Source organism: Netta rufina (assembly GCF_964035555.1).
Source record: "Netta rufina genome assembly, contig: SCAFFOLD_194, whole genome shotgun sequence".
NCBI lineage: Eukaryota > Metazoa > Chordata > Aves > Anseriformes > Anatidae > Netta > Netta rufina.
In genome coordinates, this window is record NW_028168911.1 from 172 (window position 1) to 15,866 (window position 15,695).

General features: G+C 63.7%; 1 protein-coding gene across 1 annotated transcript; it reads left to right on the forward strand.

Annotated features, from left to right (window-relative positions):
* Positions 1-538: 538 nt before the first annotated feature.
* On the forward strand, positions 539-14,440 carry LOC311221704 (lysine-specific demethylase 6B-like; the record flags this gene model as incomplete). The annotated part of the gene is made up of 13 exons (XM_084307090.1): positions 539-1,062; positions 3,640-3,766; positions 4,933-5,038; positions 7,149-7,354; positions 7,827-7,891; positions 8,042-8,110; positions 9,167-9,315; positions 9,402-9,516; positions 9,755-9,942; positions 10,670-10,811; positions 10,967-11,093; positions 12,133-12,303; positions 13,234-14,440. Coding segments are annotated over 13 exons (2,013 nt in total), but the record flags the coding sequence as incomplete, so codon positions are not given.
* Between the last annotated feature and the right edge of the window lie 1,255 nt (positions 14,441-15,695).

The window sequence follows — 15,695 nt, forward strand, 5'->3', positions numbered from 1 at the left end:
TCAGGTCGCCGCCCCCCTCCCTCCCCCCCCTCTCCGCGGCCCCCCCCCCCGCTCGCCCGCCCCAAGGCGCCCGTTTTCGGGGGCCCCCCCCCGGGCCGGACCCCCCGGAGCCCCCCCGCCTTTACCCTTTCGGCAAGCGGGACGAGCCCCCCCCCCGCGCCCCGCCCCCCCCCCCTCCTCCGTCCTCCTCCAGCCTCCTCCACTCGCTGGCCTCCGCCCTGGGGGGGGCGGCCGAGCCGGGGGGGCTCAAGGCGGTGGGCGCCCCCCCCCCCCCCCCCTTCCCTTGGCCCCCCCCGGCCCCTCAAGTCGCTACCTCACCGCCGGGCTGGGGCCGGGAAGGGGGGGCCGCGCCGAGGGACCCCCCCTTACCACCACCCCCCCCCCCCACGGTCGGAGTCGGAGGCGCTGGAGGAGATCAGCCGCGCCTGCGAGACGCTGGCGGAGCAAGCGGGGGCGCTCGGCGGCCTCCCCCCGGCCTTCCTCCCCGGCCTCATCCCCCCCCCCTCCTCCTCCTCCTCCTCCTCCTCCTCCTCCTCAGTCACCCCCTCCCCAGCCCCGGCCTCCCCCCCGGCCTCGGCGGCCTCCCCGCGAGCGGGAGGCTCGCCCCCGCCGCCGCCACCACCACCACCACCACCACCACCACCACCACCACCACCAGCACCACCAGCAGCAGCAGCAGCAGCAGCAGCAGCAGCAGCGGCCTCCACGCAAGGCCCCGGCCTCCCTCGACCCCCAGAGCCCCGCTGAGGACGCTCCCGAGGCGGCCTCCACCTCGGCCTCGCCTCCGCCGCCGCCACCGCCTCCACCGCCACCGCCGCCGCCGCCGTCGCCGAGCGCGGCCGAGCTGCTGAAGCTGCGGGCGCTGAGCGAGGGCCCCCCCCGGGAGCTGAAGATCCGCCTGGTGAAGGTGGAGAGCGGAGGAGGAGGAGGAGGAGGAGGAGGAGGAGGAGGAGGAGGCGGCCGCGACACCTTCGTGGCCTCCGAGGTGGAGGAGCCCCCGCGCCTCCCCCTGGCCCAGCTCACCATCAGCCACAGCGCCGCCGAGGTCGTGCGCGCCAGCAAGTCAGTGCGGGGCGGGCTGGGGGGGGATTTTGGGGGGGCTGGGGAGGCTCTAGGGGGCTCTAGAGGCTCTGGGGAGGCTCAAGGAGCCTTTATAGAGGCTCTTTAGGGGCTGGGGAGGATCTATGGGGGATTTATTGGGGCTGGGGAGGCTCCAGGGGGCTCTCGGGGCACTTCTGGAGGCTCTGTGGAGGCTCTTTAGGGGCCGGGGAGGCTCTAGGGGGATTTATTGGGGCTGGGGAGACTCTAGGGGGCTTTCGGGGCACTTATGGAGGCTCTGTGGAGGCTCTGTGGAGGCTCTAGGGGGCTGGGGATGCTCTAGAGAGGCTCTGAGGGTCTCTGTGAAGGCTATTTGGGGACTGGGGAGGCTCTAGGGGAGATTTATTGGGTCTGGGAGGCTCTAGGGGGCTTTATGGAGGCTCTTTGGGGGCTGGGAGGCTCTAGAGAGGCTGTAGGGGGCTCTAGAGGTATTTAGGGAGGCTCAAGGGAGGCTCTAGGGTGCTGGGGAGGCCCTAGGGAGGCTCTGAGGGTCTCTGTGAAGGCTGTTTGGGATCTGGGGAGGCTCTAGGGGGGATTTATTGGGGCTGGGGAGGCTCTAGGGGGCTTTATGGAGGCTCTTTGGGGGGCTGGGGAGGATCTAGTGGGGCTGTAGAGGCATTGATGAAGGTTCTAGGGAGGCTGTAGGGCGCTGGGGAGGCTCTAGAGAGGCTCTAGGGGGCTCTGTGAAGGCTATTTGGAGTCCTGGGAAGGCTCTAGTGAGGCTCTAGGAGGCTCTAGAGACATTTATGGAGGCTCTGTGGAGGCTCTAGGGGGCTCTGTGGAGGCTTTTTAGGGGCTGGGGAGGCTCTAGCGGGGATTTATTGGGGCTGGGTGCCTGTAGGGAACTCTAGAGGCATTTACGGAGGCTCTAGGGAGGCTCTAGGGGGCTGGGGAGGCTCTAGAGAGGCTCTAGGGGGCTTTATGGAGGCTTTTTGGGGGGCTCTGGGGGGCTGAGGAGGCGCTAGGAGCCTTTATAGAGGCTCTTTGGGGGCTGGGGAGGCTCTAGGGGGGAATTTATTGGGGCTGGGGAGGCTCTAGGGGGCTCTAGAGGCATTTATGGAGGCTCTAGAGAGGCTCTAGGTGGCTGGGGAGGCTCTAAGGAGAAATTATTGGGGCTGGGGAGGCTCTAAGGGGCTTTATGGAGGCTCTTTGGGGCTGGGGAGGCTGTCTGGGGGCTCTAGAGGGCTTTATGGAAGCTGTAGGGCGCTGGGGAGGCTCCAGGGAGGCTGTATGGGGGCTCTGCAGGGCTTTATGGAGGCTTTATGGGGGATCTGGGAGTCTGGGGAGGCTCTTTGGGGGCTTTGAGGGGCTGGGGAGGCTCTGGGGAGGCTCTAGAGGGGTTTATGGGGGCTCTAGGAGGCCGGGGAGGCCCTACAGAGGCTTTATGGGGTCTCTAGGGGGCTTTGTGGAGGTTCTGGGGGGCTGGGGAGGCTCTGGGGAGGCTTTATGGGGTCTCTAGGGGGCTTTATGGAGGCTCTGAAGGCCCTGGAGGCCCTAGGGAGGTTCTGTGGAGGCTCTTTTTGGGGTGGGGAGGTTGTAGGGAGGCTCCATGGAGGCTCCCCAGGGCCTTTATGGGCTGGGGGCCTCTACAGGGGCTCTATGGGGACTGTGGAGGCTCTGTGGGGTCTATGGAGGCTGTTTGGGGTCTCTGTGGGGTCTCTGTGGGGTCTCTGTGGGGACGTGGCCTCGCACATGTTGCGGGCCCCCCCCCACCCCCTGGGCCGTTGGGTGACCCTGTCCTTGTGTCCTTGTGTCCCCCTGTCCCCATCTTTCTGTCCCCATCCCCATGTCCCCGTGTGCCCCTGTCCCCATACCCCTGTCCCTATCCCTTTGTCCGTGCCCATGTTGCCATGTCCCTATATCCTGTGTCCCCATGTCCCTGTGTCCCCATTCCTGTGTCCCTGTGTCCCTGTTCGTGTCTGTGTGTCCCCGTGTCCCCATGTCCCCATGTCCCTATATCCCTGTCCATATATCCCCATGTCCCCATCCCTGTGTCCCTATCCATGTCCCCATGTCCCTTGTCCCCGTGTCCCCATGTCTCTATGTCCCCATCCCTATGTCCCCATCCCCATGTCCCTGTCCCCTCATGTCCCCATATCCCCGTGTCCCATGCCCTTATCCCCATGTCCCTATCTGTGTCCCTGTGTCCCCACATCCCTTGTCCCATGTCCCCATGTCCCTATCCCTGTCCCCATGTCCATGTGTCCCCATCCCCATGTCCCCATGTCCCCATCCATGTCCGTGTGTCCCCATGTCCTTGTCCCTATATCCCTGTGTCCCCATGTCCCCATATCCGTGTATCCCATGTCCCTTGTCCCCATTGTCCCTATATCCCCATATCCTTGTCCCCATGTCCCTGTCCCTGTCCCCATGTCCCTATATCCCCATATCCTTGTCCCCATGTCCCTATCCCTGTCCCCATGTCCCCATGTCCCTATCCCTGTCCCCATTCCCCTATCCATGCCCCGTGACCCCACCCACGACCCCGTGACCCCACCCATGACCCCACCCCCTTGGCCCCGCCCCCTGCCCCGCCCCCAGGCAGGCGCGCCTGCCGGGCCCGTTCCGGGAGTCCTACCTGTCCCCGGCGCAGTCGGTGAAGCCGCGCATCGACTCGCAGGAGAAGCTGCCCCGCGACAAGCTCAGCCCGCCCACGCCCAGCATCTACGTGAGTCATTGGCCGGCCCCGGGGCGCCCCGCCCTCATTGGGCCGTGGGGGGGGGGGCGTGTCCCAGGGCATCCTCGTGCCGATTGGTCAACGGGCGGGCGTGTCCCAGGGCGTCCCCATCCTCATTGGGCCGCAGGAGTGCGTTGCCCAGGGCATCCTTGCCCTGATTGGTCCATGATTGGGCGTTTCCCAGGCATCCCCACCCTGATTGGTCCATGACTGAGTGTTTCCCAGGGTATCCCTGCCCTGATTGGTCCATAGCTGGGTGGTCCCCAGGCATCCTTGCCCTGATTGGTCCATGATTGGGCGTTTCCCAGGCATCCCCACCCCGATTGGTCCATGACTGGGTGTTCCCCAGGGCATCCTTGCCCTGATTGGTCCATGGCCAGGTGTTTCCTAGGTACTCCTGCCCTGATTGGTTCACAGGCAGGTGTTTCCTAGGGCATCTCCACCCTGATTGGTCCATAACTGGGTGTTTCCGGGCATCCCTGTCCTGATTGGTCTATTATTGGGCGTTTCCCAGGGCATCCCCATGCTGATTGGTCCACAGCCAGGTGTTTCCTAGGCATCCCCATCCTGATTGGTTCATAGCTGGGCGTTTCCCAGGGCATCCCCCTTTTGATTGGTCCATAGACGGGTGTTTCCCAGGGCATCTCCACCCTGATTGGTCCATGGGTGGGCATTTCCAGGGCATCCCCATCCTGATTGGTCCATAGCTGGGTGTTTCCCAGGCATCCCCATCCTGATTGGCCCATGGCCAGGTGTTTCCCAGGGCATCTCTGCCCTGGTTGGCCAATGGGCGGGCGTCTCCCAGGGAATCCCCATTCTGATTGGTCCATGACTGGGCGTTTCCCAGGGAATCTCTGCCCTGATTGGCTGACAGCTGGGTGTTTCCCAGGATATCCCCATGCTGATTGGCCCACGGGCGGGCGTTTCCCAGGGAATCCCCGCTCTGATTGGCTCCCGCCCGGATCCTCCCAGCCACCCCCATACCGATTGGCTGGCGGTCGGGCGTCTCCCCGGGGCCCCCCATCTGATTGGCCGCCGGGCGGGCGGGGGGCGTGGCGGGGCCCCGCCCCGGGGCTTCCCCATTGGCCGAGGGTGTGGGCGTGGCGGCGTTGTCGGGCCGCGATTGGCTGCCCGGCGCTGACTGGCCCCGCCCACAGCTGGAGAGCAAGCGCGACGCCTTCTCGCCCGTCCTGCTGCAGTTCTGCACCGACCCCAAGAACCCCATCACCGTCATCCGCGGGCTGGCCGGGTCCCTGCGCCTCAGTGAGTGACACCGGGACGGGGACACCGGGACGGGGACACCGGGACAGGGACAATGACACAGGGACAGGGACAATGACACAGGGACAGTGGCACGGGGACACGTTGCACGGGGACAATTGCACGGGGACAATTAGACAAGGACAGCGACACGGGGACACCTTGCATAGGGATGGTGGCATGGGGACAGTGGCACAGGGACAACAGCATGGGGACAATTTCATGGGGACAATTTCATGGGGATAATTACACAAGGACAGTGACACAGGGACACTTTGCATGGGGACAGTGGCACGGGGACAGGGACAATGACACAGGGACAATTACACGGGGACAGTGACACAGGGACAGTGGCATGGGGACAGTGGCATGGGGACAATTGCATAGGGACAGTGACACAGGGATACTTTGCATGGGGACACCACCACAAGGACATGGGGACGCCACCACAGGGACAATTACATGGGGACAACTACACAGGGACAGTGGCACAGGGACAATGGCACGGGGACACTCTGCATGGGGACAGTGGCACAGGGACACTTTGCATGGGGACGCTTTGCACAGGGATGATTGCATGGGGACAACTGCACAGGGACAGTGGCACGGGGACAAATGCACAGGGACAATTGCATGGGGTCAGTGGCACGGGGACAGTGGCACAGGGACAATTGCATGGGGACGCTTTGCACAGGGATGCTTTGCATGGAGACGCTTTGTCCCCATGTCCCCGTCCTGTCCCTGTCCTGTCCCCGTGTCCCCTCCATGCATGTACGAGCTGCCGTGTCCCCATGTCCCCATGTCCCTGTCCTGTGCACTCCCTTGTCCCCCTGTCCCTTGCACACTTGTGTCCCTTGTCCCCATCCCCTGCACGTACCTGCTTCCGTGTCTCTCGTCCCCACGTCCCCATCCTGTCCCTGTGTCCTCATCCCCTGCATGCACATGTCCCCATGTCCCTTGTCCCTGCATCCCAATGTTCTCATGTCCCTCATCCCCGTGTCCCCATATCTCCATGTCCCTTGTCCCCATGTCCTTTGTGTCCATTTCCCTCATCCCAATGTCCCCACATCTCTTGTCCCCATGTCCTTATGTCCTATGTCCCCATGTCCTTGTGTCCCCACATCCCTTGTGTCCATGCCCGTCATCCCAATGCCCCCATGTCTCTGTGTCCCCCTGTCCCACGTCCCCATGTCCCTTGTCCCCATATCCCAATGTTCTCTTGCCCTTCATCCCAACGTCCCCATGTCCCTGTGTCCCCACACCCCTCATCCCAATGCCCCCATGTCTTTGTCCCCATGTCTCTTGTTCCAATGTCCCCGTGTCCCCGTGTCCCCGTGTCCCCATGTCCATATGTCCCATGTCCCCATGTCCCTTGTCCCCATATCCCAATGTTCTTATGTCCCTCATCCCAATGTCCCCACATCTCTTGTCCCTATGTCCTCATGTCCCATGACCCCATGTCCCCACGTCCCTTGTCCCCATATCCCAATGTTCTCACATCCCTCATCCCCATGTCCCCACATCTCCTGTCCCCATGTCCTATGTCCCCATGTCGCTTGTGTCCATGCCCGTCATCCCAATGCCCCCGTGTCCCCATGTCCCCATGTCCCTTGTCCCGTATCCCAATGTTCTTTTGCCCCTCATCCCAATGTCCCCATGTCCCCATGTCCTCTGTCCCCATATCCCAATATTCTTTTGCCGTTCATCCCAATGCCCCCATGTCTTTGTGTTCCCATGTCTTGTCCCCCTGTCCCCATGTCCCCACGTCCCTTGTCCCCATATCCCAATGTTCTCACGTCCCTCATCCCAATGTCCCCATATCCCTGTGTCCCCACATCCCTCATCCCAATGTCCCCGTGTCCCCATGTCCCCACGTCTCTTGTCCCCATATCCCAGTGTTCTCACGTCCCATGTCCCCATATCCCCACGTCCCTTGTCCCCATATCCCAATGTTCTCTTGCCCCTCATCCCAATGTCCCCATGTCCCTGTGTCCCCACATCCCTCATCCCAATGTCCCCATGTCCCCATATCCCCCTGCCCTCCCCTCGCCCCCCACCCCCCCGTGCCCCCCTCCGCGGTGCGGGCTCTGAGCGGCCGCTGCCGTCCCCGCAGACCTGGGGCTGTTCAGCACCAAGACGCTGGTGGAGGCGAGCGGGGAGCACGCGGTGGAGGTGCGCACGCAGGTGCAGCAGCCCTCGGACGAGAACTGGGACCTGTCGGGGACGCGCCAGGTCTGGCCCTGCGAGAGCAGCCGCTCGCACACCACCATCGCCAAGTACGCCCAGTACCAGGCCTCCTCCTTCCAGGAGTCCCTGCAGGTCGGCGGGCGTGGGGGGCGCGGGGGGGCGGGGGGGGATGTGGGGGCATGGGGGGATGTGGGGGGACGTGGGGGGACGTGGGGGGATGTTGAGGGTATAGGGGGACACGGGGGGTATGGGGGGATGTGGGGACATGGGGGGTACAGGGGGACGTGGGGGGGTACAGGGGGACGTGGGGACATGGGGGGTACAGGGGGACATGGGGGGGGTACAGGGGGACGTGGGGGGTGCAGGGGGACGTGGGGGGTACAGGGGGACATGGGAGGACGTGGGGACACAGGGGGTAGGGGGGGACATGGGGTGCAGGGGGATGTGGGGACACTCAGGGTGAGGGGGGACATGGGGACACGGGGCGGATGTGGAGGGCAGGGGTGATGTAGGGGACATCTGGAGGGGGACATGGGGATGGGGGGTCCCCCTGACCCGTGTGCCCCCTGCCCCGTGTCCCCCCCTAACGAGACGTCCCCGCCAGGAGGACAAGGACAGCGAGGACGAGGAGGCGGAGGAGCCCGACAGCACCACGGAGACCCCCCCCAGGTGGGGCCACCCGGGGGTCCCCCGACACCGAGGGCGGGCGCTGGCCCCGAGGCGTCCCCGGGGTGTCCCCAGGGCGTCCCCGGGGCGTCAGTGGGGGGACCCCGGCTCGGGGACGTGCCGCGTCCCCCCCGTAACCCCTGCGCCCCGCAGCAACCCCGACCAGAAGTCCCACCAGATCATCAAGTTCGGGACCAACATCGACCTCTCGGATGCTAAGAGGTGAGGGGGGCACCCATGGGTGAGGGGGGCACCCAGGAGTGACAGGGGGACCACACTGGGGGTGACGGGCACCTCTGGGTGACCTGTGGAGGAGCATCCAATGGTCGATCATCCCAAGGGTGGCCATCCCAAGATTGACTCTCATAGGTGATTGTCCAATGGGTGACCATCCCAAGGGTGATCATCCAATAGGTGACCATCCCGTGGGTGACCATCCCATCCGATAGCTGATCGTCCAATGGGTGACCATCCTGTGTTTGACCGTCCCATGGTTGACTATCCCATAGGCAACCATCACATGGCTGACCATCCAATGGTTGACCATGTCATGGGTGAACACCTCACAGCTGACCATCCAATGGTTGACCGTCTACCACCCAATGGTAGACCGTCCAATGGTTGACCATCCAATGGCTGGCTGTCCAGTGGGTGACCTTCCCATGAGTCACCATCCCATGGCTGACCAACCTGTTGGCTGAGCATCCAATAGCTGAATACCCCATGGTTGACCAACCAATTGTTGACCATCCCATGGGTGACCACCTCATGGCTTATCATCCAGTACTTGTCCATCCCATGGTTGACTGCCTGCTGGTGACCATCCCATGGTTGACCACCCCATGGTTGATCATCCCATGGACAACCATCTCATGGGTAACTGTCCCATGGCTGATCATCCAATAGTTGACCATCCAATGGTTGACCATCCAATGATTGACTATCCTATGGCCGATCATCCCATAGTTGACTGTCCAGTGGTTGACAGGCCCATGGGTGACCACCTTATGGCTTACCATCCAATGGTTGACCATCCAGTGGTTGACCATCCAATGATTGACCATCCAGTGGTTGACCATCCAATCATTGACCGTCCAATGGTTGACCATCCCATGGCTGACCATCCAATGATTGACCATCCAATGGTTGACCATCCAGTGGTTGACCATCCCATGGCTGACCATCCAATGGTTGACTATCCCAGGATTGACCATGCAATGTTTGACCACCCCACGGGTGACCACCCCACGGGTGACCGTCCCGTGTGTCCCCGTCCAGGTGGAAGCCGCAGCTGCAGGAGCTGCTGAAGCTGCCGGCCTTCATGCGGGTCTCCTCCACGGGCAACATGCTGAGCCACGTGGGCCACACCATCCTGGGCATGAACACCGTCCAGCTCTACATGAAGGTGCCAGGCAGCCGCACACCCGGTGAGCGGGGCCGCGGGGCGGGGGGTGCGTGGGGCCGTGCGGGCTGCGGGGGGGTGACACCGCCGCTGGTCCCGTGTCCCCCCCAGGCCACCAGGAGAACAACAACTTCTGCTCCGTCAACATCAACATCGGGCCCGGGGACTGCGAGTGGTTTGCGGTGCACGAGCACTACTGGGAGACCATCTCCGCCTTCTGCGACAAGTGAGGGCGGGGCTTGGGGGAGGGGCGTGGCTTTGGGGGAGGAGGAGGGGCTTGTGAGAGGGGTGGGGCTTGTGGGAGGGCAGAGCACAGTGCTGCTGGTAGGTTGGCGACACCAAGGGGGAAGGCGGAGTGGTGGTGACAGTAGTGACAGCAGTGACAGCAGTGATAGCAGTGATAGCAGTGATGGCAGTGACAGCAGTGACAGCAGTGGCACCGTGTGACCCCGTCTGTGTCGCAGGCACGGCGTGGACTACCTGACGGGCTCGTGGTGGCCCATCCTGGAGGACCTGTACCGCTCCAACATCCCCGTGTACCGCTTCATCCAGCGCCCCGGCGACCTGGTGTGGATCAACGCCGGCACCGTGCACTGGGTGCAGGCCACCGGCTGGTGCAACAACATCGCCTGGAACGTCGGGCCCCTCACCGGTACGGGGCGTGGGGACGGGGGCACTTTGCTGGTGGGGTGATGGTGGGGATGCAACGGGGGCAGAGTGGGGACACAACGGGGACACAATGGGGGAACAATGGGGGAACAATGGGGATGCAATAGAGAAACAGCGACAACACAATGTGGGAACAATGGGAACACAATGGGGTTGCAGTGGGGATAGAAGGGGGACGTAACAGGGAAACGTTGGGGACACAACGGGGGTACAGTGGGGACACAACGGGGACAAAATGGGGGAACAGTGGGGATGCAATAGGGAAATAACAGCAGGGACAGAACGGGGACACAACGAGGATACAATGAGGATACAATAGGGGTACAATGGGGACACAATGGGGTAACAATGGGGGTGCAGTGAGGATGGAAGGGGGATGCAACAGAGAAATGATGGAGACAAAACAGGGACACAGTGGGGGTGCAGTGGAGGACAAGGGGGATGCGATGGGGACACAAAAGGAACACGATGGGGACACAATGGGGAAACAATGGGGATGCAATAGAGAAACAACGGGGACAAAGCAGGAACAGAATGGGGACATAATGGGGACACTATGGGGACACAACGGGGATGCAACGGGAACACAGTGAGGGTGCAGTGGGGACACGAGCGCCACACCATGGGGGTGGGACATGGCTGGGGACACAGCCCTAAGGGTGACACGGTGTGGCCGGGGGACACCCGTGACGTCCCTGCTGTCCCCTTAGCCTACCAGTACCAGCTGGCGCTGGAGCGCTATGAGTGGAACGAGGTGAAGAACGTCAAGTCCATCGTGCCCATGATCCACGTCTCCTGGAACGTCGCCCGCACCGTCAAGATCAGCGACCCCGACCTCTACAAGATGATCAAGTGAGCGCAGGGGCGCGGTGGGGCCGGGGCCGCCCTGGGGACAAGGACGGGGCCACGCCAGGGCTGACACCGCCGCAGGACGGGGGGACGGGGACGTCCCCGTCGCCGCGGGGCGATGGCTGACGCGTGCGGCCGTGCGGTGCCGGCCGTTGCAGGTACTGCCTGATGCAGTCCATCAAGCACTGCCAGGTGCAGCGCGAGAGCTTGGTCCGCGCCGGCAAGAAGATCGCCTACCAGGGACGGGTGAAGGACGAGCCGGCGTACTACTGCAACGAGTGCGACGTGAGTGCTGGAGGGGGCCGGGGGGGCTGGGCGTGGTCTTGGCATGGCCTTGGAGTGGTCTTGGCCGTGGTCTTGGTCACAGTCAGGCTGTGGACTTGGCTATAGTTTTGATGTGGTCGTGCCCATGGAGTTGGCTTGCAGTTGGCCATGGTTTTGATGTGGTCATGGCCATGGTCTTGGCGTCGTCTTGGCCATGGTTTTGGCTTGGTCTTGGTCATGGTTTTTACATGGACATGCCCATGGCATTGGCTTGGGCTTGACCGTGATCTTGGCATGGTCATGGCCATGGCTTTGGCTTAGCTTTGGCCACAGTCTCCATGTGGTCTTGGCGTGGTGATGGCCATGGTTTTGGTTTAGTCATGACCACCATCTTTGTCATCATGGCCATGGCATTGGCTTGGTATTAGCCACGGTCTTTATGTGGTCTTGGCATGGTGATGGCCACGGCAATGGCTTGGTCTTGGTCCTGGTGTTGGCCATGGATTTTACATGGTCTTGACATGCTGTGGCCATGGCGTGCTCTTGGTGTTGAGCGTGGTCTTGCTGTGGTCATGGCCATGACACTGACTTAGACTTGACCATGGTCTCTGAGTGGTCTTGGCATGGTCATGGCCACAGTTTTGGTTTGGTCTTGACCACGGTCTTGATGTGGTCATGGCCATGGCATTGGCTTGTGCTTCGCTGTGATCTTTACGTGGTCTCGGTGTGGTCATGGCCACAGCAACAGCTTGGTCTTGGCCGTGGCCTTGGCCATTATCTTGGCCATGGTCTTGGTTCTGGTCTTGATCCTGGTCTTGGCCATTGTCTTAGTCATTGTCTTGGCCATTGCTTGGTCCTGGTCTTGGCCACGGTCTTGGTCCTGGTCTTGGTTCTGGTCTTGGCCACGGTCTTGACCCAGTCACAGCCATGGCATTGCCTTGGCCACGGCTTTTGCGTGGTCTCATCGTGGGTGACCGGGACCGGCCCCGGGTGCAAACCGAAAGGTGTCGGCGGGTGGGGGCGGCGCCCAGGAGCACCGCCGCTGAGCCGTGTGCCGCAGGTGGAGGTGTTCAACATCCTCTTCGTGACGAGCGAGACCGGCGGGCGCAACACCTACCTGGTGCACTGCGAGGGCTGCGCCCGGCGCCGCAGCGGGGCCCTGCACGGCGTCGTCGTCCTCGAGCAGTACAAGACCGAGGAGCTGATGCAGATCTACGACGGCTTCACCCTGGTGAGCGCGCGGGGGACGGCCCCGGGGGCAGGGGCACCTTCACGCCCAACACGGGGACACCCATGGGATCATGGGATCGCCAGCATGGGGACGCCCAGCGAGGGGATGAGCAACTTGGGGTCACCCATGGGACCACCAGCATGGAGACACCCAGAATGGGGACACCCATGGGGTCACCTACACGGAGATGCCCAAAATGGGGACACCCAGCATGGGGACACCCATGGGGACACCCAACATGGGGTCACCCACCTTGGGGTCACCTAAGATGGGGACACCCAACTTGGGGTCACCCATGGGATCGCCAGCATGGGGACACCCAACATTGGGGTGACCAACTTGGGGTTACCCATGGGGACACCCAACAAGGGGATGAGCAACTTGGGGTCACCCACGGGACCACCAGCATGGAGACACCCAGAATGGGGACACCCATGGGATCACCTACACGGAGATGCCCAAAATGGGGACACCCAGCATGGGGACACCCATGGGGACACCCAACATGGGGTCACCCACGGGATCACCAGCATGGGGACACCCAACATCGGGGTGACCAACTTGGGGTCACCCATGGGGACACCCAATGTGGGGGTCACTCAACTTGGGGTCACCCAACAAGGGGATGACCAACTTGGGGTCACCCACAGGGACCCCCAGCATGGGGACACCCAACCTGGGGCCACCCAACTTGGGGCCACCCATGGGACCACCAGTATGGGACCACCACTACAGGGCCACCCAAGGGACCTCCATTACGGGACCCCCACTACGGGGTCACCCAACACGGGGACACCCCCGGGACCCCCGCCCGCCAGAGCCACCCCTTCCCGCGTGTCCCCCCCTTTCCCCATGTCCCCAGGGGTGGTGGCGGTGGCGGTGGGGGGGTCCCCATGGGGGTGCCCCCCCCTGACGCCGGGTCCCTTGCAGGTGGCGTCGCCCAGCTCCAGATGAGCCCTGCCCGGCCCAGGGGGTTCCTGGGCACCCGTGACGGGGACGGGGACACGGGGACGCCCCCCCCGCCCCCCACCCCGAACACTTTTTTATTTATTCATGGGGAAATCGCCCCAAAATTGGCCTCCCCCCCCCTACATCTTCTCGCCCCCCCCCTCTCCGCACTCTGAAGAGCGGCGCTGGGCCGGGGGGGGCCCGGACGGACGGACGGACGGACGCAGCGGGGACTCGGGGTGCTGGGGGGGGGGATTTTTTTTTGAGGGGGGGGCAGACGCGAAACTTAACGTTTTTTACAGAAATATCGATTTATAAAAATGAACAATTCCCCCTCAAAACCTGGGGGGGGATGGGGGGGCTCTTCCTGCACCCCCCCCCCTCCTGATTTGGGGGTCCCTGTGGGGTCCCCACCGCCCCCCCCAAACATTGGGGGGGGTCTCCATGGCCCCCCCCCATCTCTTGGAGGGGGGGGTCTCAGTGCCCCCCCTCCCCGTATCTCTCGGGGGGGGTCCCGCTGCCCCCCATGACTCAGGGGGGGCCCTGGGAGGGGGGGCCCGCGCCCCCCCCCCACAGCATTAAGGGGGTGCTGGGGGGGGGGCGCTTGGGGGGGGCTTTGCTGGACCCTTCCCCAAATTTCAACCAAAAACTCGCCCCGGGGGGGCCCCCCCCAAACCAGCCACCCCCTCACTACGGGTCCGGGCCGGGGGGGGCCCCGAGGGGGGGGGGGCGTTTTGGGGTCCCCCCCCCGCCCCCTGGGGGGGGCTCAGGTCCACAAGGGGGGTGTCCCCCCCCCAGGGCTCCCCCAAACCATGGTGCAAAGGGGAGGGGGGGCCGCCTGTGCAACCCCTCCCCAAAAGGTGGGGGGGGGCAGCGGGACCCCTCCCCCCCAACGGGGGGGGGACAACTTGGGGTGCGCCCCCCCCCCCCCCTTCCCGAAGCCTCTTTTTTTTTTTCCCTTTTTTTGTAATGACCTTTTTCTGCCTCTTTTTTAATTTATACGCGAAGTGTGTGTGTGGGGGGGGCGCTTTATTTATTGGGGGGGGGTCGGGCCGGGGGTCCCCGGGGGGGGGGGGGGAGGTGTGTGAGTGTGGGGGAGGGGCTGTGTCTTTTTTGGGGGGGGGGAAGAGGGGGGGGGAATGCAGCGACCCGGTGTCCTGACCTGGGGGGGGGGTCCCAAAACCCGCGCCCCCCCCTCCTCCCCCCCCCATGACCTGGGTGCCCCCCCCACCCCCCCACCATGGTGCTGGGCCCTGCGGCCACCCCGGACCCCCCCACCCCGTGTCCCCCCCCCCTCCTCCTCCCATCTCCCCCCCTCCCTCCCCTGTCCCCCCTCCCCCCCCCACGGCCCCGGTGTTTTATTGAGGGTCGGGGGGGGGGGAGGGGGGGGCTGGGGGTGCCCCCCCCCGCCTTGCCCCCCCCCCGCGGCCACAGAAGCTATTTTGTACCTGAGATTAAATTAACTCGCACAGCCCGGCTGGCTCCGATTTTGGGGGGGGGGATTTGGGGGGGGGTCGGGGCTGGGGGGGGGCTGGGGGGGGTCGGGAATTTGGGGGGGGGGGCACAAGGACTCGAGGGCGCAACACCGGGGCTTCAATGGGGCCATGGGACCCCCCCCCCATGGTAAATTGGGGGGGGGGGGGCTCTCAGATTGGGGGGGGGGGGCTGTTTCTTCGTGGGGGGGTCCGTCAGATCTTGGGGGGGGACTGTTAGGTGATGGGGGGGGTCCCTCACACATGGGGGGGGTCACTCACATGTGGGGGGGTCCATCAGACGTTGGGGGTCTCCATCATGGTCTGGGGGGGTTCCGTTATATTTGGGGGGGGTCCGTCAGGTGCTGGGGGGGGGGTCTGTCATTTGTGGGGGGGTCCATGAAGTGCTGGGGGGGTCTGTCACTCCTGGGGGGGGCCATCACACTCCGGGGGGGTCTTTCAATCCGGAGGGGGTCTGTCACTTGCTGGGGGGGTCCATCACTCCTGGGGGGGGTTGGTCACTCCTGGGGGGGTCCATCACGCCGGGGGGGGGTCCGTCACACTCCGGGGGGGGCCGCTAGGGGTAGAGGGCGGCGGCGGCCCCCTCGCGCTCCACCTCGATGGACACGATGTGGTGGCCGGGGACCATGGCCAGGCCCAGCACCCGCGGCTCGCTGCCGGGGAACGAGTCTGGGGGGGGGCACACAGAGAGGGGGGGGGGGGTCAGGGGGGAGCGGTAACAGCCCCCCAACCCCCCCCCCCAAAAAAAAATTAATTAAAATTACAAATTAAAGGATGGGAGCACTGCAGCAAGCAGACGGGGACCCCGTGGTGCACGTGGGGACCCCCCCATATAAAAACCCCAATTTTTTTTTTTTTGGGGGGGGGGGTCAGGGAACAAGGTGACAACACTACCACAACCCCCCCATTAAAAAAAATAATTAAAAATTAAAACTTAAATGGAAGGGAGCA